Source organism: Trachurus japonicus, chromosome 9, assembly GCF_045865225.1.
Source record: "Trachurus japonicus isolate A0001 chromosome 9, Traja_1.0".
NCBI classification, from domain to species: Eukaryota; Metazoa; Chordata; class Actinopteri; order Carangiformes; family Carangidae; genus Trachurus; species Trachurus japonicus.
The window spans coordinates 20,012,077-20,036,460 of record NC_140915.1 but is presented as its reverse complement, the minus strand read 5'-3'; the positions used below and the strand labels follow the sequence as shown (position 1 = coordinate 20,036,460).

Sequence of the window (24,384 nt, the reverse complement as noted above, 5' to 3'; positions counted from 1 at the left end):
GAGGGAGCACGAGAGCTTAAGACAGAGAGGAAGACAAAGCGAATGATTCACACAGCACAGGGGAGAGAGAAATAGAGAGAGGGGGAAAGAAGTGAAACCGAGTGAGGAACGCAAGCGTGAGAGAAATAGAGCATCAGAATAGAGAGCAGGGGATTCAGCGAAGGGGTTCGGCAGGTTTTTCTCCTCGTTGGCTGAGGTCTGTAACCAGGCAGAGTTGGTCTCGTCTCCTCTGAGTTGGCAGCTACACCTGGATAATTATTCATGCTGTTCATAAAAACAGTGAAACCTGCAAAACCCAGCTGCTCTGAGGCCGGCGTGTTGTCCCAGCCCCGCTAATACACATGCACAGCTCAGGAATTAAGGCGCACACTGATCATATAAATATTTCAACAACTATGTGCACACATATTCACATGCACGAAAATGTCTAAGGACTCAAACCCAAAAACTATTGTGGGGAACTTGTACTTTCAATGAAAGTAAATTCTATTTTATTAAACTATTATTCCACCGTACTTACCCCACGATATTTTCAACATCTAGAATTATGTGTTTCTTTTCAGATTAAGATTATGTATTACATAAATAAATAAAAAAGCACCAAAAAACTCCAAAAAGTACTGTTTACTCATTCATAGATTAAGATTAAAAATAACAATCCAATAATTGAGTATAATACGGCACAGAAGAAGTGGTTTAAATTAGCCTTTTTTTTTCTTTTCTTTTTTTTCTTCTTTTTTAGTGAAATTAAAAATCATCAAATCATTTTTTTTAACTTAAAATCCACAGTGAATTGATTAGTCTTTGCTTGAACATACAGTATATTAGGGTGGGTTTAATGTCTGTCCCATCTATTTCTTAAATTAAATTGAGAAATATTTGGTCTGAAAAGAGCCACGAGGCAGAAAAAGATAAAAATCACGAAATTGGATGTGAATGTGTATCGACAAACCCCAAATGTCTTCGGTTATATATCAAGTGATAATCTAATCTACAAAAGATAAGACAAAGGCAATCTCTTCACGTCTGACAGGAGACACACAAGCAAATAGTTCTCATCTGTAGATTGGGTGTAGCAGCACATTCTATTATAAAAAAAAGTGGTTGTTTAATTTGGTCCACATGACCAGAGGAGATCTCTGAGCTCCAAGCAGTTTGGCTCTCACCTGCTTCAATTAGAAGCCTCTCTCCAACAGGAAAAATGAGAGTCTGAGTCAGAGGTCAAACACAAAACGCCACTTTAAATGAAAGAAAAATAAGTGGCTGTTTCGAAGGTACGCTTTCCTTCAGCCAAGCATAGGCTGGAGCTCAACATTTGGAGAGGTTGATTTGACACTTTATTACATTAGTGTATGTCACAGTCTGGTGCACAGTATCACTGTGTGTGTGTGTGTGTGTGTGTGTGTGTGTGTGTGTGTGTGTGTGTGTGTGTGTGTGTGTGTGTGTGTGTGTGTGTGTGTGTGTGTGTACCTGGGTACGCTGTACCAGACTGCAGAGCTGTAACTACCTGCGCTATTACTACATTTATTTACACAACGTCAAGCATCATGATGCCAAGCTGGAAGCTGAGGCCTGGCGGACCCCATGCAGTGGGTATGATGTCATGGGTTGAACGTTGGCACAAAGCAGCGTGCGTTCATGGCTGTTGCTGTCCATCACCCTCAGCTGACAAGCAGCGAGATGACATTTTAAAAAGCACGGACAGAGCGAGCATTGTTTTAGTCATAAATAGCGAAACATGTTGGATTTGGAAAATATGAGCTGCTATTTCATTGCTGCAGTTAAATCAAGATTTAGAGTGTGAGTCTAGTCAATGAAATATAGGTCCTACGACGGCAAATGTATATGGATCCACAAAAAAGAACCCATGCTTGAAAGGCGCTGTCCGTGAAAAAGGGGAAAAGAAAAAGAAAAAAGAGTAGCTTTTCAGTAAAAGCGAACAGCCACAGCAGTGGAAACTCTCAACTGTCAGACAAGTTTAAATCCTCTAAACAAAGCAGACTGAAGTTTAGTCACTTTGAAGTCATATTGAAAGTCCGAAGCAAGAAGTCAAAGTCACAGGGTGTTGTTGAGGTGGCATTGTGGCCCCGACACATTTTGCTCAGCTGTCCGCAGGTGTTGGAGACGGTGTGAGACAGGATGAGGCGGGGGCGAAAAGGTGAGACGAATGGCAGCGGTGTCACCGGGTGAATACAAGTGCGCACTCATGCATACACGCTGTCCTTTTTTTTCCTCTCTCTTTCTCTCTCTCTCTCTCTCTCCATATTGGAGCATCCCAGACAGTTCAGTCAGACAGGAGAAAGCTGTGTCGAGACAATCCCTCTGCGGTAAGCCGAAATCACACACAACCCCCTTCCCCCTCCCTCTCCAGATGCATACTCAGAAAAACACACAAATATAAATACATAGAGGCCTGTGCAGACAGAGGGATATGAATATTTGAAAACGGACTGGGGCAAATACAGGAAAAGGCCACAGCTCTGGTATCACAAATACACTGTCTGCTTCAGTCATGGACCAGTGAGCTGATGAGTGAGTGAGTGTATGTGTGGTTAACTTCTCTCTTTATCTGTCTTGTGCCCATCTACTGTCTATCACGTATTTTCCCTTTCCTACCCCCTTTTTCTCTCACTCTTTCTCCCTTTCAGTCGCTAATCCTGCATGTGTTGGTGTTGATAACAAACTCAGTGGCGAGGAAAGGCTCGAGGAGATAGAGAGCGTTGGTTTCTCTTCGGGGCACTAAGCCAAATGGCCACATAGGAAGCGCACATACGCCCCCCGCGTGCGCGCAATAACGCGCGCAGACCGATGTGACGGCACTGGATGACAGTCACAGCACAGTGACACTAGTTGGGCCAATAATGAGACATGATATCCCTCCCTCCAGAGGTCAAAAACCTCTCTATCTCTGTCTGTCTCTGGGTTAAAAGTCTTAGAGCCAAATGAATTATTCTTCAATTACTCTTGCAAGAGACACACATCATCCGCGGGCTCTTCTCTGCTCATTATATTCATAAATCCCCCAATCTCCTCCATACAGCAGTGAAGAAAATTATTACAATTTCGACTCATTCTGCGACCCCCACAACCCCATTACCTTTCTTCCTCCAAATCCCCTCTGCTCCTTCGTTCCCCCCTTTATCCTCTCTACCACCCCTGAGACACAATACACATCTACAAGTACACAGTCGTGCACACATTCGTACATAGGGAAAAGGTACACATGGATGCGAGCGAACACACACACACACACACACACTTACTTCTCTGGTTTGTGCTGGGGGTTATCAGTTTGACACAGGGCACTGTGATTATGTATTTTCTGTGCTCCAGTCAGGGGGAGGAGATAAGGGGCCAGCAGACTACAGCAAAGCCAGACACCACTCATCCTACATGGGGAGGGAGCGGTGGAGTTGGGTGTGGGGGTGACAGTGGGTGAAGACCTATATCTTAACCTTTTGTGTTTCACCACTTTAAAAACCTCATTTCCAGCCTGTGTTCATGGCAATTTGTTAAAGAAAAAAAAAAAAGCAATAAATAACATTACTTTATTTTTCTTGTTTGTCATCGGCCGTGGAACCAAAGTTGAACTCGGTATGTTGCAAGCACACACTGCTCCACTTACTCAGCCACCAGGATTGATAGAACATATGATTCTGGTTATGAAATTAAATAGCTTCCCTGTCATAAACCAGACTGTTTTATTTGCTCATAAACACAGAGGAAGAATGAGGTACTGCCCACAGTCCAATTCTGTCAAATTTAGAGAGCATTTATCAAAGGTCCAGACTTTTTTTTGGAGAAGAACAACAAAACCGGTGGAGCGGCACGGCTGAATTAATCTACAAGGCCCCAAATTAGGACCAGAACCATCCAAGTTCTGCACATCAGAGAGACAACAGATCGCCATTACAGTCTCCAAATATACCTCTTTTCATCTCTGACACATTTTTCAACAGTCTCTCCATTTGTTATGTCTTTGGCCTCCTCTGATTCTCCCGAGGGTGGGAACTTTCACACACGCAAAAAAAAAAAGGCATTTTGAGGCCCCACAGTGTCTTAGGGCAGTGATAGGCTGACGTAAAAGGAGGGGCATTGTGGGTAGGCATGACAAGCAAAGGGAAGCCATCAGTGGGACATCTAAGGCTCGGGGAATGAAGGCTCTCTGGCACCCAGAGCTGCTCTCAAACACTAGTGCTCTGATAGTGCCGACCTTGGATTTAATCACTACCAGAAGAAAAGAGCACCACTTGACAGGAAGATGGAGAGACAGAGGGAGAGAGTGTGTGTGCGAAAGAGAGAGGCAAAAACACATGGACCACAAGAGTAAAAGAGAGAAAAAGAGATACATACGGAGGACAATAGTGACTAGATTGGGCAGAAAAAGAGATTCAACAGGTAACAGGAACAAAACTACACAAATAGTTGGGTAATGAGTCTATTGTTCGGTGGCACGGAAAATAATGTGCAACAATCACAATAAGTGTGACTTAAGCTGCATGAGAAGGGAGCGCATATAAAATACTGCATGTTAGCTACCTCTGAGATACCAACCAATCAATCTCCTCAAGGCCACACACATATCTGAAGAACGAGGGTTACACTCAAACTGGCTGATTGAAGCCTTCCTCTCTTTTTAATCACGCCCAGCTCCTATAGACACACACACCCACACTCACAAACAAACACATACACACACTAAAACCTATTGTGCTCCCACCTCTGTGGCCTGTCGGGGGTTTGACTCAAGGGTGAACCCTCTGAAAGTGAATTAGGAGAATGATTAATCTCATACAAACACACACATATATAAAAGTTCTCCCATCGGCTGCTGGGGGAGGGCACCAAATCACACTCACAGCTCTGGGACACCCACAAAGCCTCCATTCCCACAGCGCTTTGTATCCATTACGCAGCCTTACGATGTGACAAGCATCATCAACAAAAATACTATTATAATGTCAAGAGCTCAAAGCCAGATTCATTCCAAAAACCGACCATAAATAAAAATTTACATTCTATCCCTGGCATAGAAACACAAAACACCACATCAGGCAAAGATTTGCTCTTCAAATCATCACTGTTTTTGTTCTGGCATCTGAAGCTGTGTGTAACGCTTGATTCCCAAGGAGTAGGGAGTGTGTTGGAAAGCTTGCTTTCGATTAGCAGGCTTTACACCCTCGGCCATGCAGCAGAAATCTTGATTTTGCCTTTCAGCTGCTAACAAGATGATGATATATCAAACTGCGCCCCGGCTACAAGTATTGAGTTGCGCTGCACACCGCAGAGGAACGCTGTGGCTCCCGTAGGACTGAAACACTGCAAAACCATTAGTGGAGCGTAAATGCCACAGCTTTACAGTTACTCTACAGACCATCTGCATTGAACTCATCGCCATGGGTGGCCTAGTTCAACCATCGGCTCACTTGATTAAGAAAATACAATTTCGATTGATTTCCTCAAAGCCTAATATGAGAGGAGTCGGTATTAAAAAAAGACTATGAACCTGAAATGAGTGTGTCATATGAGAGAAGTTAATAAAAGTAATGGATTTTCCCTTTTTTTCTGGGTGATAGCTGGCTTGCAAGTGAAGAGCTGGGAAGATTATCAGAGAGAGAGACAAATCGAGGAAGAAAAGAGGTGGGAGGGAGTGTGTGATAATCAAACAAGAGAGGAGCGCCGCAGTCCTGGAAATGCATGCAGGTCCACGGAGTCATCAGAAATGCAACGATTCTAAACGCGAGAATATGATTTTCAATCGACACTGGATGGGACCAAGTGGGAACGAATGAGGGGAGGAATCAACTGCTAAACGAGATAATTACTGTCAGAGATTATAGAGACACAGAGAGAGAGAGAGAGGCAGAGAGAGGGAGAGAGGAGGTCTGAAAGAGATGAATCACAGACATGATGGCTATGACAGGAACAAAGAAAGAGATGGTCTGACTCTAAATCTGTACAGACAGACTGTGGTCAGAGTGTTATCCCTGAAACATTTCCATCGCATCACGATTCATGAATTACCATCACAACCAGCGCCAGAACCTTCAGATACCTTCAAAAAAACAGGAGTTGGTTATTTTTGATTGGATGGTGTCATCCCTCCTTCACTGTACTTTAGCAGTTGAAAAAAAAAATTAATCTTCATGCAAATGTGATTCGGACAGCGGGAAAGACTGTAATTCATTTTGGGGATTTCTAAAAATACTCCATTAGTTAAAGATGGCTACAGTATTTAAAAGGCCATGGGCTATTTAAGAAGTTAGAAAATCAAATAAGAATATATGAGATGATTTGATTTTTTTTCTTTTTACATTAACGCAATCTTTTTTTTTTCTCTTTGGAGAGGAACTTCATATATGTTTTGTTTTTTCTGACCTCCGGCGGTTTAACTTTTTACCTTTGCTGCAGGGATGTGGAAGTCTACTGCAGGGTGTGTCAGTACACTGTGGCCTCACTGCTGTGTGCGGTTAGAGATGCAACACAGCACATTTTCTCACCACACTCACACACATCAGTGATTCTGGGTATACTCAGCGGTAAAAACAGACCTGGAACCTCCAGCGAGCGAGAGCAGAGAATCGCTGTCTCTCTTAGCCTGGTGTGGAGTTTCTTTTCTGAAAGACCTGTCACCCAGATATTTACCCAATCAGACACTTTGCAGTCAGAAAATGAACTTCCAGCGTCAGTGCTCCGACAAACTACACAGCGGCGGCACCTGATATATATTTTTGTCCTTTCTCTACTCTGGTTTTATTGGTACTTATTGCCAGACATATGAGTTGATTCAAATTTATCAGCTATAAACTAATCAAGCAAATTCTCATAACCTTGATAAGAGGATGTGGGGGGAAAAGTTCAGCTGAGACAAAACTGCGTCTTTAAAAAAACATAAATATTATCAGAATTATGAACTTGCTCATCTGAACTCCTAAAATTTCACCTTGGTTAATGTTGTAATAAATAATAATGAGGTGCTAGGCTGTGCGTGTGGGCGGATGTGTATGCGTCCACCTCCAGGTATGCTAATGCTGTTATGACTGGCTGGCTTCATTACTGTCTGTCTACAACACCATGGCCAAGGTCAGTGGAGGCTGCAGAGATGATAGGGGGCCAAAAGCATGAGCACAAATTAATCTGCTGTTTAATCTAATAATGCAGCATGGCATTGGGTGTCTAAGTCCTATTAACACAACTGTAATTGCATTTGAGGAGGAATGGGGCGCGCGCAAGTCCACAAGGGTAGATTCACACTCACATGTGTGCCCAAGTACATCACACACAAATCAAATTGTATTTCACAAGCACACACGGGTGCGGACATACCAGTTTCACACCTTAGTACACACACACACACACACACACACAATCTCTGGACATCGTGTTTGGAAGACAAAATAAATGAGGAGAGAAACTAGGTGTAGTTCCTTGCGAATCCCATCGAAGCAATCACCAAGTGAGTGCATGTGTGTCCATGTTTATATGGCATGGAACATCTTTAACCACGGCGCCCTGCTCATTAGCATGGTAATACCCAACACAGCAGGGTGAAGCCAGAACAGCAGCGTATTATTAGGATTCATCTCATTAGGCTTTCATGAGATTTAAAAGTTAAGACAAAATAACTTCACAACTAAGTCTGAGATAAAACACACAGCGAGGTCCTGAGTTTACTCTCCAAAAGTTAAATTTCCCCCCCTGGAGACAACGCATGGCCTGCAGCAACATGCAGAGCTGGCCTATAGTAACAGGATTAGACAAAAAAAGAAGGAAAAAGAAACTCCCACCGACACTTCTATTGGCGTTTTGTGATGCAAGTAATTACTCCAAAAAGGTTAAGCTGTTGACTGAAATTAACCTTCTTTCAACCGTGCTACAGGAGGTGTGCACACAGCTTCGGTTTTACTGTAAGTAAACACACAACTTGCGTTCCTGTAAAAGGTCGCAGTTGAGGGGGGAAAAAAGAAAAAAAGAAAGAAACTATGATAATGCAAATCAAAGGTTTTGCGTGGTACTTACCGCAGTGAGATGGATGACTCCCTGAGAAGTCACAGGGCATCCCATGAAGCCGACAAACTGCAGCTCAGGACAGTGCTCTGCAAAAGCCTGCACAGACCGATCAGTCACCTGGACAATAGAATAGAATAGAATAGAATAGAATAGAAGAAAGGGAAGAAAAAGAGAGTTTACATTACTTTCCAGTCTTAAAAGAACCGATTCATTTCATTCATTCATTTTTCAACAGTCGAATATGTTTCAGTCTCTCATATTTGCAGTTCAAGATAAGACATACATGGTGAAAAGACACGGAGTGGATTTCTTTGAGTATTTCTCGAGCTAGTGTGTGTAGACAGGTGCTGTCAAACTCAAGTTTAAATGTCTACTCCATCTGTACAGAGGGATGGATGTGTTTTGTGTTTGCAGAACAGCAGAGAGAAAGGAGTGAGAGAAGGAGGCTCACAGAAGGAGAGGAGGAGGAGGAGGAGGAGAAGAAGAGGACAACAGACAAAACAGCTAAAAGTGTGCATCTGCCAAGCAGCGTGGGCGTCGTCTTATGATGGATGGACTGCTCCCCATCATTCACCCAGCCGTCTACTAACAGCTCCTAATGGATCAGAGATCAATAGGGAAGCAGGACATTTCCACCAGCTTCCCCTGTAGTCATCAATAGGGGTATTGATAGCTACTTCACCTCCCTCGCCACACTCAACACTGCAACAATATGTGGGAGATTGTTTGTCCTCTCTGTAGGCTTGCTCAGTGCTTCCTCAAACTCTTCATCAATCACAGAAGGTAAAAATAAGATGAGAGGAGGGAAGGGAGGAGAGAGAGAGAGACTTGGCCCTCGACTGTGATTAACTGGGAAAAAGAACAAAAAAACAAACATCAAAGAACATTACAGAACAAAAATCCTTTTTTTTTCTTCTTCTTTTTTTGGTATCGTTGTCTAGTTTGTCAGTGTGTCTTCATAAAACCAGTAATGCAAAAAATATATTTAAAAACATGCAAGTCAGCCAGTGATGGATATATACAAACACACCAACTTTTCCTTATCAGCATAAACATATTTGAACAAAGTGCACTTAGACTGAAATCTAAGTCTGACAAGTTTTGAAAGGCAAATGAAAAGTATGCCTGAATTCTGATGTTTTATATGAAAAACTGAGTGGAGCAAAATTTGAAAGAAACACTTAATAAGCCTGAAGCTTGAGGAATTAGCATAGTACAGTGGCATATTCACTTTTCTTAGACGTATTTACAGTGACAGTGAAATCCATAAAATTTCAGTATAATTTTTTTAAGGGGGTATAAAAGATGCAGGAAACTTCATACATTGAATTTACAGTAACGCCTAAATTAGTCGTCTTATTTGCCTCTACTATCAAATGTCATCAGCAGCTCCTCAGATTAATAGAGACTGAGCCGAAAGTACACTGGGGGAAAATCATTTCTTATTCAATCTAATGCAAAATGCCAAAATGAAGATTCTGGACAGTCTGACGATTCTTAGTCATAATGCGGGAAGGCTTCCAAACACTACATTACAACTGCTGCTTCTCCTGAGGCACTGTCTTCCCTGCACGATTGACAAAATAATTAATTGGCCAGTTAGACTGCAAAGAGTGGTGATTTGCCAATGGAGCTGCAGTATTGAGTCGCGCAGCAACAGAAATGTTGTACAGTTACAGGCTGGAGGAGCAGGAAATAATCCTCTAAACCATAATGGCTGCCAAACCACTGTTATAACCTGTGATCCTATAGCTTTTTAAACTTGTGCATTTGGAGCTTTGCCTTCAAAGTCTGTGTTAAACATTGGAACATTGATTTTCTGAGTGGCGTGACTTTGACATTTAACATTTGACTAGTCAGTACATATATAAAGCTCAATCTTGTTGCTTTTGCTGTCAATCTCACCTGTTGCCGCCTGCCCTGGCTGGCTCAGTCACAACAGCATGTTGTCCACTGTCCTCCTCCTTCTCTCCCTACATTTCTCTCTCCATTAGCTACATCCCTTCCTGACTCTCTCTACAGTAGCTACTGGTTGTAGCCTGGAATTAGACCAAATTAATTGGGGAGCTAATCACACTGGTCAGACTTCAGCTTTCCCAGGCTGGAAAATTGTTTTTAATATTCATGTGTATTGAGGCAGCGAAACATTCGGCACCAGAGTTTAAAAATTAACATTCATGTTATTCACTTGCAAGCAGTCGACATCGACTAGCAGCTATGTACCGTGGTCCTCTCTGGGAAGAAAGCAATCCTGCCTCCTGCCTGCGATCGTATTTTGATTCAGTTTATGCTTGAAGCGGTGCAGCTGTTCACAGATGCATCCACTGTCATTGTGTGTGTGTGTGTGTGTGTGTGTCAGAGAGAAGGAGAGAGAGAGAGAGAGAGAGAGAGAGAGAGAGAGAGAGAGAGAGACATCTGACTGGCCATGTGTTCTGGCTCCACAGCACAGGGTGAGGTATCAGATGACAAGTTATGTAAATAAATATAAATTGTATTGTCAGGGACATAAGTCAGGAAGTAAACTGTTGCACTTGATCCTGCTCAAGGGGTCAAACGTAGACCTTTGCATGGCCTTTGCACAGGCCTCCATCTGTGTCCTTTGACCCCACCCACCGACAGCCTGTGACTGCACTATATGCTTCAGCCTTGCCCTTTCAGTGCCCTATCCACCAAGGCTGATTAAGCTGCTGCTAAGTCTCACTCTTTACCGATCACTATGCTTTAACATATTATACGTACCATTCATTCTCCTACGGACACACCGTTAAACTTCATCACACCTCTGTCACTCTAAGGTTGCCTCTCCCTCTCTCACTACCCGCCTTCTCTTCCCAGAGCTACCTTAAAGGTTACTCAGTTGAGAATGAGGAAGATGGAACAGCCAGAGAACCAGTGAGGGTAAAGAGAAGTCGCAAAAAGAAAGAACAAGGTGTCCATTTATCTTTCACTAAGTCACATAGAGTATGGCTTATCTGGGTAAAACACCACCGATAACTCTAGTAAAGTTCAAAGGTGTGTCTCTCACCTTATCGGAAAGGAGCCAAAGTACTTGTAAAGTGCAAAATGGTTCATAGAGACTGTGACAGCAGCGGATTTCCAGTCACGGGTGAGAAATGTGTTTAAGAAATAAGTTTGGGACAAATGGACAAATATTTGGGCCAAACACTGTTGGTTAGGACTCTACTTTGCTGTGACGGAAAAGAAAACCTGCAGAAACAACTGAAGGTTTGTGGTAAAATTTCACCTGTTTCCAAGGTGCACAGAGAAAAGAAACAGTCGAAAAAGGTCAAAACCCCAGCAACACTTGTGGTAAACAATAACTTCATTAGACCGATGCGTTTTGGCTTGTGGTCTTCATCAGGGTCATGACCCCGATGAAACCCTCAGCCCAGAGACGCTTCAGAAAACAAGACCAGCACCAAGAGAGAGAGAGAGAGAAAAAAGGGGGAATTGTAGCAACTATTTTGACCTTTTTTTTTTGGCCATGCTAGATGGAGACAATGTCATTTTGCCAGTGTTTCACTTTGGTCCAGAATGAAATATTGAAATTTGTTAGATGGATATATTATGTATAGATAAACACATGTCACCGATAGCTCCGGTTCATGACCAAACACAGCAAAAGCGATAACATTTCCATTGGACTCAGTCGTGCTGTGTTCAAAAAGCTCTGTGCTAAATTAAGATGGTGAACCTGGTAATCACATTACTATCTGCTAAACCTTAGAAAATTAGTGTGAATATTTTAGCAGTTAGCTCAGTCCACTGCTTGTTTGAAATATAGTCCGACTGAGCTGCTAGTTTGGCTGCAGACGCATAATGTTGCTGATGATTTGACTAATCAAGATGTATCAAACTACACTTTGGTGAAGCCTTCTTTTGTTTTGTTTTGTTTGTAAGGCCAAAAATGTGGTTTAAATAGATTGATTGGGTGAATTTAATTTGCTGAAATAAAGATGAAGTGCCAATAAAGTTATTTTTTATCCCAAAAATGATGAACAATGTCAACCCTCTTATAGTAAAGGTGTATCTACCTGAGCTAATTGACAGCTCAGGCTAACCTCTTCAATATCAGAAAACTACTGCTGAAGTGGGCATTCAACCATGAGCTGGGATAGAGGAAAAAGCTGATGGTGAGTAAAAGTAACACCATATAAAGAATGAATAAAACATCACCCAGAACAGAGCTGTTCATGCATCGGTGTGTACAAGTTGTACTGTAGTACCTCCCTGTGCTTTGTATAGAACACTAGTTGTTTTTTTTTTAGGACAATCACTCAGGTTTGGATCCACCACCACATCACCATATGCTGCAGTCAGAAAAGATTAACCAAAAGGTGAGTCCCACCTGATGAGACACTGATGCATATGGAACCAGGTGGAGATAAGGGGGGAGAGACCAGAGCAGAGATGTCTTTTTGAGAATAAAACTTAAAAAATAAAATAAATAAAAAAAACTGAGCTCCAGAAGGACCAGCCTGAGCTGAGCAGCTGGCAGGTGAAGTGAGCTGGCCGGAGCTCCCCCATCGTGGCCTCTGCCAAAAAACCATCAAGGAAAACATTTTCAGGTTGACTACCAGCAAAATCAAAAAAGCTACACACCGCCGTGATCCTTAAATCACAATCATGTGCGAGAGAAGCACATGAATCACAGCAGAGGCCACCGGTAGACTGTCTTTCATACTGGTGTTTGTGCAAGAGCCGTGTGGGTGCTGTGTGTGTGTGTGTGTGTGTGTGTGTGTGTGTGTGTGTGTGTGCACTTTTGTATGAAAGCAGAAGAGACTAAAAGAAAGGGAACAGGTTACACAAGGTAACTCACAGCAGGTGAGAAGGGAGACAGAAGAGAAAAAAAAACATAAAATCCCAGCAGAGCAGAACAAGCCAGGAGGGCATGTACCATATCAGATTAAGCCGGTGTATACGTGTGTGTGTCTGTGTCTGTGTGTGTCTGTGTGCGAGTAAGACCATATGGGTTGTAGCTAAGATTTGTCTCCAACCCACAAACACAAAAACCCGTCCCAAATTTCTCCTTGCTTCCCCCTCTTCCCCCTCAACCTTTCATGGACTTTGATTTAAAAACATGAAAAGAGCCATGGCAGAGCTTCGGAGAAGAAGTGGCTAGCCAAGAGAGGCCTTAAAGCCTTTTAGAAGGGATCTGGTTTAATGGTCTCTGGGTGAAGGAGGTAAGGAAAGCAGAAAAAAAAAGTAGTGGGTTGGAATGGTGGAAATGCTGCAGTCATAAAGATAGCCTTTGTGTGCATGTGTGTGTGTCTGTGTGCTGTAAAGAGCTGGAAGGTAATTGTTGAGAGTGCTGCGGTAGCAAAAAGAGGTAGTGCTATATGTGAGTGTGTGGTTTTTGTCTGGCGGCCTCTTCTTACAAAACGCTGGGGCAGCACCCAGGGGCCACTTCTCATCCAATAAGGGCATTTAAGCTTGTCAATATCGTCTATCATACGACTCATTTGACTCCATCAAACGCGCAGGGCGAAAGAGACGGAAACCCAGAAAGACCAGAGCTGACTGCCGTTCATCCCTTTCATCCCTCACTCCCACTGAAGTTTTACATTCCTCCATTATTTAAAAACGAGCCGATTCTCAGCAGATGAAACACAGCAAGGAAACTCCCTCCCATTCATCCTGTCTTTTACTTTCGTCTCTGTGCATATTGCAAGTCATGGAGGATGCAGGGGGGCAGACACACTTGTTTACATTGGATGCGCAAAAAAAAAAAGCACTTGCTGCCAGGGAAAGGTAAAAAGGCAGCACAAGTCAAAACCTGTCCTCTCTCCGCCAGCTGGAGCTAGACCTGCGATCCAGCTGTGCCTGCGAGGTGACAAGCCAGAGAACTCGGTGACAGGGAAGAGGAACGTATGCAGAGTTATGTTTAACCGCTCGCCAGCAACTGCACCACTGTCACTCAAACAAGAGTTGGCAGCGTCATTATGGACTTACCACATGTTCGACAACATGGAGGATTTTGTCATCTGGACCAAGGACGCGACGCTGCAAAGATCATTAAAGTTTCTGGTGTATATAAGAATATCATGCTGGTTTTCAATGAAGCGACACTTTAATGTTGAGGCATCGCCAGCTGGTTTGGAAACTCAGACTCTGGAAAGTCAGATCTAACGCTCACATCTCCAGTCTGGTCAGCACAGCGGGGAAGATTTATGGCGGTTCCCACACCCCGGTCCCTGCAGGATCGTTCTGAGCGGTCTGCCATTAAGCAGACCAGTATGATCTTATCCGTTACATCTCATGTTTTGAATAGAACCCCTCTGAGCAAACACTCATTCATCCCTCTGCCCATTAAACTCATCAATGAGAAAAATGAAAGACAGATAGAAGCAGCTGATTGAGCAGGTTCTCAGGGATAACCTGATGTAATCATAATCGTTTATTTGGAAAGCTGAACGAGTCCATTGAGCCTTCTAGACCAAACTCATCGAAACACAGTTGGGGCTATGAGATGGAGCTAACCTGATGACTGCGCAGTCTCCTGCTTAGCAGCAACAATGTCCTGTTTCTGTTGCTTCAGGTGCGGGATGAAACAATGAGAGAGTGAAAATACTTTCCAGACAGTCTGGAGAGAAACAGGTCTGTGAGTTTGAGGTAGAGAATCTATCGAATCATTCGTTGATAATTTGATTTTCGAAAAAGATGCAGTGAGGTTACCCAAGAGCAGCCAGACCCAACCCCAACACAACTCTAAAGCTCAGCTACTGTGAAAAAGAGCAGCAATATAATAACTCAGGCCCCCTGGACCCTGTGAAGACCTCTAGTCCGAAGGCTTATCAGGCACCAAAGCACCGCACAGAAGTCTGTCATACTATCACACAGGATTTAACGACCCTGGAAAGTTATCACAGTGACAATCATGAATGTTTTTGATTGGCTGAGGCCTGAGCTTTTTCCTGGCTGATGTTGCATTGCAATTTTGCGTTTGCTTTGCCTGAAATTCTCCAATGCGGATGCAGCGGTGTGCTATTTTGTGCAGCAGTGTGTGTGTGTGTGTGTGTGTGTGTTTGAACACCATCTTTGTTAAAGTTCACTGCCACTGAAATCATTTTACTGATTTCCAATATTACCCACCAAACACAAGGAAACCGACTGCAGGCCCGCAAGGTACAAATTTAACTGGGACAATTTTCATCAAAGAACTGTCTTTCCAAGGTAATCATCCCCACCATAAATGCTCTCTTTGGGGTGATACTGCAATGCGAGTTCATCACACAAACACACACACAACAAACTTTGTCTGTTTTTAAAGAGCTCAGTTGGGCTGTATTGATGCTAAGGACTGGTGATCTGGCAAAAATCTAAATTAATACTTATCATCCTCTGTAATATCCGATGCCTGGAGACAAAAGCAACACCAAGTCATAAAGTTTTACAACACCGAGGGAGAGTCTCTTAACTGTGCTGTCTCTGTGCTGATGAGCAGGCTCTGTGCACTAAGTGCAGGGCGGGTTCGCTTGGAGCTGTGCATGTGTATTGATCTGCAAACTAAAGCTTTAGCAAAGCTGGTTCACATTTAACTCTACAGAGAAACAAAGATATGTGCATGCTTTTTTTTTTCTTCCCCATATAGACATAAAAAAAACCTCCACGCAGGCATAGAGGAAGACACATGCAGCACACACCCAGGCCAAGCACACAGTTGAGTCTAGACAGATGTGAGGTTCCTGTTCTCCAGATATCCAGTGTGATGTTTTCCTTGGCTAAACAGAGGGACTAGTCATATTTATGAGATGTGATGAGACAGGAACACAGGATGGATCACTGTGAGAGACAAGGGAGCAGGGGAGGGGGAGGAAAAGAAGGGGATGACGGGGAATGAGAGATTTGCAATCTTTTTATGTTAACATAATGTAGCTTCTAGTCTGCAGTGTATTGCTTTGGCAAGCTTGACTGCTTCTTTCATGCCTGTAAATCCTGTCTGAATATGGATGTGACAGACAGGCAGTGAGAAAGATGGAGAGGTGGTGTGACAGGCCAAACAAGTCATGAATGTGTGTGTGTGTGCGTGTGTGAAGGGGAGTACGTGAATATGAGAGCAATCTGATGTTATTAGAGGTCTGACGGGATGAGGAGCTTTGATGAGAGCCCCGAATCACCACCATCTAATCAATCAGTCTAATTAACCAACCTTTATGAACACCGGGCCGAGCCGAGAGAAGAATCCACCGACACACAGATTAATAATGATTGCTGAATACACTACAACACATTCTATTAACAATCCATCTTCTTGCCGTTCCACGGCGGCTTTGCATGCGGAGTCGCCCCAGCGCCAGTCGTTGTAGGCAACGCTCCGAAACATAATAGAGGTTCTCCCGTCTCCATCGTGACCTCAAAGTGAATGAAATGAGATTCTCAACCATTCATTTTGACTTAATGAAGTGTTAAGTTCTCAAAGTGACTCAGCGTGTTGTTTTCATAATGTCACGTTGCTGTTTTCATGTCTGAAGGGGTCTTCACGCGTCATGATTCAAGATGACGGTTTAAATGTTAAACTTTATAGGTAACGGTCAGGAGTCGTTCTTGTTTACGCTCAAACTTAAGGTGAAGACAGGGCAGGCTGCTCTTTGACGCCCACTCATGCCCTCACAGAAGGGTCCAAGTGTGGAAGTCAGGTCACAACAGAAGGGTAGGGAGCAGGAGCAGTGTGTGTGTGTGTGTTTGTGCTGTCGAGGCCTCACACCAAGCAGACCTTTAACAACCACCAGGGGTCTTCATGTTTGTGTGGTGATACGGTGAGATCTGCTGCTGGGCAACCCACAGTCAGCAATGACATAACCGCTCCCTGACCACTTGACTACCCCTGATGCCAAGCTGCGGACAGTCGCTTTCTTGTTCACGTAAATGAAAAGCATCTGTGCGTCTTTCTCCTTCTCCTTCTCTCTTTCTCTCTCTCTGTGTGAGGGTTCAGTGTGAGCAGCCAACACATCTGCCACTCTCTCTCTCTGGCTAACTTCTTGCCTTTCTTAACCTCTGTCGTGTTCATTATCATGAGCCGGAGATAGAGGGAGGAAGCACAGCGCGGTCAGAAGGTCAACGTGTAACACAAAGATCGCAGGCGGCCACACTCTCACGCAATTAACGCAGACGAGCATCTGACTGGGGGCATGCAGAGGCAAATCAAGCGAGTGGTATTTAGAGAAAGAGATGATTCAAGTGGCAGCCTTGTAAAAACAGTCTTTTTCTCAAACAAGACATTTCCCTAAAAAGAAACAATGTCTTTTAGTTTTGTATTGAGTAAAACTTCCGAGGGGATCTGTTAATCACCGGGAAAATAATCAGAAATCGATCATCAATTTCAAGTCAATGTTTGAAACTCTGGGCTTTTTTTCTTTTCTTTTCTTTTTTACTTTTTCTGACATTTTATGCACAAAATATTTAATTTGCTAATATGTACTATTAGTCACTGCCTTAATTGTAATGTTTTACAGATGGCTGACATTTAAAATGGAAAGTGATTACATTAGGGGACACTGGTGGTGCTGTCAAAAACGCTTTGAACAGACAACTAATGATCAATATTTTAATAATCGTTGTGTCATTTATGAGACAAAAATGTTTTTCGGCATCTCAAATGTGATGAATTGTGGCATTTCTCTGTTTTCATTTTTGTTTTTTCATTTTAGCAAATTGAGGGACAAATGAGACAAAACAAGACATTTGGAGGTCTATCTTTGCAAACTATACAGTGCAAATAATCCACCAAAAATAATAATCAGAATAGTAATTGGTAAATGCATAACTGTCACTTGCGGCCCTTGTTTAAACGTGTACAACGGCAAAGTAATGAGTTCCGGTCTGCAGAAGTAGAAGTATGTTCATCCACTTTCTCAAACTACCACCAGGTCCAGCATTCCTCACATCTCTCCACTGTGCACTGTGACAAAAAGGGCCATAAAATGATTTGAAAAGCACACTGTATATTTTTCAAAAATCGAAGCCGGCTCTGAAAGATGACTATGTTTGAAAAATGAAACTCCCAGGATCAATATGTCCACTTTCCTCCAGCTGTGGCCATCTCAGACACACTTGGGGAGGAGGGTGCAAAAGAGAGAGAAAAAAAATAGAAAAATCTATGAAAAACTTGCTGTATGCTTTTCACATATCTCACCAAAAAGTAAATGCTACCTACTTAGCAGTAATAATTCCATAGCCGCGAACAAAGAGAGCATTTTATGCATTTTTATCAGAGATCGATTAATGTGCTACTTCCACGTATGCAGGGCACACACCTCTTTTGCTCTCTCACACGCACTTGTCAAGCCATCTTGTCTTGCTCTATCGATGTCAGCAGCCTTGATGATTCGAGGAGGACTGAAATCTGCATGGGTGATCGCCAAAGTGATTGATCGCCTCACTTGTCTGCACGCTCCACTCTCAACTGAAAATTACCTGTCATTTATTCACTGGCTTAAGCTTTCAGTTCCCTCAAGAGTTCCACAGACAGTCTTTTATCATGAAATGGCTGTGTGCACGTGTAATTGTACGGGTGTATGTGTGTGTGTGTGTGTTTGTGGTGGCAGCGGGTGAGTGTTGGCTTCAGGAGACCCCTACATAGCATGAGATAAAGAAGAGGTTTTGTTCCCCTGCCTCTTTCCCCTAAGGATCAATAGTGCTTTGTTGCGTGTCAGACAGGAATCAGAAGCTACTGTGGAGGAAGCCAGAAGACATACTTTACTCCTTTAAATGTAGTCATTACACCTCATTGTCAAAACCCTCCGATGATTCTCTTGAGGTTTCGAATCCCAGTGTGTTCTTTTCCCAAGTAACATATCAATGGCGCTTTGGTGCATGTCAGACAGATATCAGAAGCTACTATGGTGGGAGAGCCAAAAGACACATTTTACTCCTTTAAATGCAGAGTGGTAGCTGTCATTTCACCACATTGTCAAAGTCCTCGAACACCTCTCTCGAGTTTTTTTTTTTTTTTTCAAAATCCCAGTGTGTTCTTTTCACGAGCACACCCTCACTGAAGGGCTCATGCTCAGTGTCAACTTGCCATATTAGTTCAATGGCTCTGTGCTTTATAGTGAGAGGCCTCAGGCTGATTTGTGCTATGGAGCAATGAAAAGTGAAAGCTGAATTTAGTCGGTGTGATGGTCCATGTTTCTGTTGCGTTTCTGCGGCGTGTCAGCTCCGAAAGCAGAAAGTTCAGTGGTATTTACAGCACAATGAGAGTTCAGCCTTTAAAAAGAAGCACAGACAGGTTGTGCTCGATAATCAGGTTGCAAAATAACTGCAAAACACACCGTTTCACAGCAAAAAAAAACTCCCTATTCTTTTTACCCTCCTTTGGAAAGGGAGAGAAAATGCATTATTGGAAATTTGGCTTCTAAAGCCATTCACTGTGCCTAGAGCAAGCCATCAATTTTCTAACCTGCCCTTCAGCTTGTGCTGCTGAGCCATACAACATACACACGCACACAAAAACAAACACAGTACACAAGACCATTTGCATATTTCCTTTTCAAAATTGTGAAAGCACATTACAGTGGAAACAGATATTTATGGTTTATGTTTGATACGGAATCTAAATTAAGTAGGAAATATTGTACGTTGGAAAGGACGCACTCTCAAGAAGGCCTTGGTTTTAGGAGAAAAAAGTCAGTTAGTGCTGTCCAGTTCTTCTTTGAACATGTGACTTGGAAACTGAAGTTGACCACAAGGCTTTAACTGTGAATTTGTTCATCATTTATCTTTAACTTACTAAGACAAACATTGCAGTTTTTTAGTTCAAATAGTTTTAAATACAAATTACTTTCAATCTGGACACCCTGTTATTTACATTCTTGTTTTCACATTTCAAATATTATCCAGATTTCAGATCATCTGTGTGAGTGAAGGTTTTTTTCTTTGACTATGTACTTCATATGCAGCAAATCTGTCATTTCTGTAGCATTGACTTTACCAATCAATAGTTAGGAAAACCTTTTGTTTCTGCCTGGACTCCACTGTAGTTACACTTCTGCTGGACTTGTTTGGTTCTCCATCTAATGGTCAGTAATGGGAACAAGAGCAGTGATACAACTCAACATTATGTGTATTATCTGTAATCAACAGCCATCAGAATGATCACCAATAGGTCATGCCTTTGAAAATGTCAAAACAATATTTAACTGGTTTTCCCATTAATGTTGTATCTTCTTGTTATTTTTGTGTCATTAAATTAGTATTAATTTGCCTTGCCACAGTTTCACATATATAACCTAATTAGGCAGTACTTGCATTAAGCATGCACACACATACTGACAGGTAGGGTTGTTCGGTATACCGGTACTAGAGTGGTACCGGGGTACTGAGGCATTTAAAACGGTACCATACTGAGCTTAGATGGGACCGGTACTTTAATTTTGCGCCGCCGGCAGCGGTGACGTCGCCACATGAAGTCGCCGCATTGTAATTTGAGCCGAGGTGAGTGAGCGAGCCACAAACGAAGCAAGGTGCTTTTTTTATTACCGTTACAGCGCCACCTGTCCACGTGCCTGTGTTTGTGTGTGTGTGTGTGTGTCTGTGTGTGTGCGCCAGCGCGCGCGAGAGAGACGGGCCGCCACAGACTCATTAATTAATGCAAACACTGCTGGTTGATAAGTTTCGTTTTTACCGCGCACTACCACTGGCATGCTCTCTCTCTCTCTCTCTCTCTCTCTCTGTGTGAGTGAGTGAGCACAGCGAAGGAGCTACGTGGAGATGAATTAACGGAACGATATTGCGTTGATGGGGGGGGGGGAAGCAGAATCAATTTGGTCTACGTATGGGAAACAATAGCTGTGTGTGTGTGTGTGTTTGAGTAACATGAACGTTTGTGTTTCATTCTACTGTATAAACTAGTGATAACAATTTCTCCCAAAAATTACAACTGGTCAAAATAACAAAAAAGAAGCAGTGTTTTCAGACCTCAAATAATGCAAAGAAAACAAGTTGATATTCATTTTTAAACAGACCACTAATGTTTTAATTTAGGAAGAGTTCAGATTAAAGCAGAAGTAAGTGGTCCGGTCGTTTTCGCTAATGCTGCGTTCCAGGCAGGCTTTTGAAATCGTAAATTACAGCTTCAAGTCACAACTTACGACTTTGTAGTGTTTCAGGCAACCCACTCGTGTTTTTCCGACCTGTTTTACAGGTGAAAGTCACTATAAACGGCCACTCGTAACTTCCGACCGGTGAACTCGTACCAGATCGAACTGGTACCACTTCACGGTCGGAAAAATACGAGTTTCCTTGAACGCACCATAACAGTCCTCGTCCCTACGTCGCCACATTCACGGCGTTCCTTGGCTGCACACACAGCCCTGCCGTTCTCTCTCCTCATTGGATAAAAACTGTAGGATACGATAAATGTTTTCTCCTCGGCTCAGAGCAGAGCAGAGTGACTGACAGACCCGTGTTTCAGTCCAAACACTCTATGTAAGTGATTGCTGTCGGAAGATATAACTATTTAAGACTTATATTAACACAAATATATCACTTACTTCTGCTTTAATATAGATGGAAATTTAATCCTGCAGCAGCACTAACTGTTTACTGATTTACTGATTATTTACTGATGCATATGTTATAGTTCTAAGATTTTCTATTAAAATAAAGCCAATAATGACATTTTTTGTGTTCTCTTTTTATTTGGAAAAGTACCGAAAAGTATCGAAAAACATGTTGGTACCGATACCGGTACCAAAATGTTGGTATCGTGACAACACTACTGACAGGTTGATTGTAGTCAAGTGCTGCTTGTTATCCCCAAGAGCTGTGCAATGATTTGAGAGTGGAGATCGACAGACAGAGCATGTCATTTAGTTTGTTTACTCAGTCCAACAAGAAAGGTTCATTTTAACAATTGCAATAACAATGTTTTAAAGGGACAATATGTGACAATTACCCCCATCTAGCGGTGTGGTTGCATGTCGGCACGTATTCTTGCTGTTGCGTTTACGTAAACTCGGGCAGAAGTCAGAAAAACAACACACGCTGCATGTATCAGGATAAACAAGCCTCTATGTAAACAAACGGTCCGCCAGCACGAGGCAAAACAATACAGGCGTGACAATATGTTGTCATGGCGATGTCGTATTGTTTACCTGACCCACGTTTTACCGGCTTTCTCTCGTCGAGTAAAATAACATCCAGTCGGTTTGCCGACCGCGTCACTCACGGCGTCATTCAGGTGTCTGACTGCACCTGAAGGCAACACCAGTGCCTCCGTCCTTCCTCACACTAGCTACACGGTGGTGGCAGTTTTAACAGGCGCTGTCTGGAAAACTTTCTCCCCGAGCCGAGAAGCTCCGGCGGCCCGAGTTTGTGGTTACTTACAGCCACGGTGACACTGAACGTAAAACATGGCGATTCAACATGGCAGAGAAGGTTCGGTGAACCTCCCCCTGTATGTTTGTAACGACTTGTAACATCTCATTCTAAGGTACGAGAAAGCGCTCGTTTGTATGCGGGCGCGATTCCACTTCAGTGAAATACGTATTTATGAAAGCGATATTTGATTTTTGTCAATAAAAAGCCAATAAAGTCCCATACTGTCCCTTTAACAAAGCCATAAAATGTTAGTGTCTTTGGTTATCCATGAAAAATAATTGAGAATGCACCTGCAGACATGCCAGAAGGTGGTCAAAGATAAGGCATTAAGGTGACTCCATGTTACTCTAGCTGAGTTAGGGCATATTTAGTCACTATGGACATAACAAAACCAGAATGCTCCAGAAAAGCCAATCTTAACTATGACTTTATATAAATTCTTGCTTCTTTCCGACAAAAAACACGGAGGCCACCAGGAGAGACTCTGAACCTCTTAACCCTTTTCTATTCCCACAGCAGAAGTCCAGGGCAATCTCTCAGAGTGCACCTGAAATTGACTTTTAACACTTTGAGCTTTACTTAGATCAGTTTTATGTCTTGGGCTAATGATGAAAAATGGGACTTAAAGAGGCCAATTTGACCACGCACCTGGAGCAGAATGACAGGCTGTTGTGGTGACGCAGCCATCGATGCCTGGCGTTACAGCTATGGCTCATATTGGATTGTTCTGTTCAGCAGTCTATGGAGGGATCTGCCGCCTCTTCCTCTTATCGACACAGTACTAAAGGTATGGAATGGGAACTGGCAGCAGCTGAGAGAATCACAGGACCAGCAACAAACAAGAACTTCAATGCTAGCTCCCTCTCTCTCTCTCTCTCTCTCTCTCTGGGAAACAGAGGTTTTCAGAACCTTTGAGTTTCTTTGAGATGACATTGATCTTGTTGGTGGATCTTTGATGTAAATCCTCCCTAAATAAGCTATTCAGCAAATATGACAAAGCCCACAGTGGTGTGTGCGCGTGAATGTGAGAAAGCGTTTGCGAAGAGAATATATGCAACTATGCAAATAATGGGAAGATCAAGCCCTGAGCCCTTGCGTATTACATTTTTAATCGCAATCTTAATCTTTAATCGCAGCATGGCCTTGCTGTGGGTTATCTACATACCGGGCTATCTGTCTAATCATGACATAATTTGTGTCTCTAGGTCTGAGTGCTTCTTCTTTCTTGTGTTTCAAAGATAAGTACTGCAGGTTCGCCGGAGAAACTAGTTAAAATAAAGTAAATGACCTCGGGGCAGTAGTTGTGCCATCAACCTCCATGAGCATATTGCACAGTGCTACCGTTTGTAACGAGGCAGATGCCCAAAAGTGACCTCACACACTCCTCAATGTGTCTCCTTCAGCTGTACCAACTTCTACTGTGTACAGAGGTTTCTCTTACTCACCTACACAGATCAAGAAAAGCTGTTTTTTAGTGTATGAGCACATTATTTCAAACTTTCCATCATTTAGCCTATGCCCTGATGAAATGCCAGAAAATATGTAGGAGTGGACATATTGATCCCATAGATCACCAGCCGGCACTTTTAAGAACACAATCCAACGCACTGTTGAGCACGATCATTTCTCTGAACTTCCTGCATGTGTTTCCACTTTCTGTTGTTCTAGTGAGCTGTCAACGTCTTCTTTCTTTATTTCGCCACAAACAAACAAAACTCACCCTCATTTGCCATGTCTGGTCTGCTTCACTTGAAAGAGACACCTCCACTGTTACAGATGCATGTCAGTTTAGACTAAACCGGGCTCTTGTCACGCCCTCTGCAAGCCATACCCCCTGAAAAAAGCATTAACGTTGGACACAGGTGCAGCTTGGTCCATTGTGCTCTCGGTTACAGTGGAAAGCTCCCGGATTAACAGGATGATCAGAGAGAGATCAGGCACACGGAGACAGCTGGAGCAGAGACAAGAGGGGAAGAGGAAGAGACTAAAGGGAAACATGTTTCCTGAACACACGCAGCTTTTCTCTGACACAGACAGCAAAGCAGCATGTCTGTT

General features: G+C 43.0%; 1 protein-coding gene across 2 annotated transcripts in view; it reads right to left on the bottom strand.

The window, feature by feature from the left end:
- Positions 1–24,384, bottom strand: part of fbxl17 (F-box and leucine-rich repeat protein 17) — a 216,586-nt gene that overhangs the window by 129,531 nt on the left and 62,671 nt on the right. For both annotated transcript variants that reach the window (XM_085786476.1, XM_085786477.1), the window contains exon 7: positions 8,020–8,127. In XM_085786476.1, coding sequence (XP_085642602.1) covers positions 8,020–8,127 — 108 coding nt within the window. The remainder of the gene's footprint in view (positions 1–8,019; positions 8,128–24,384) is intronic.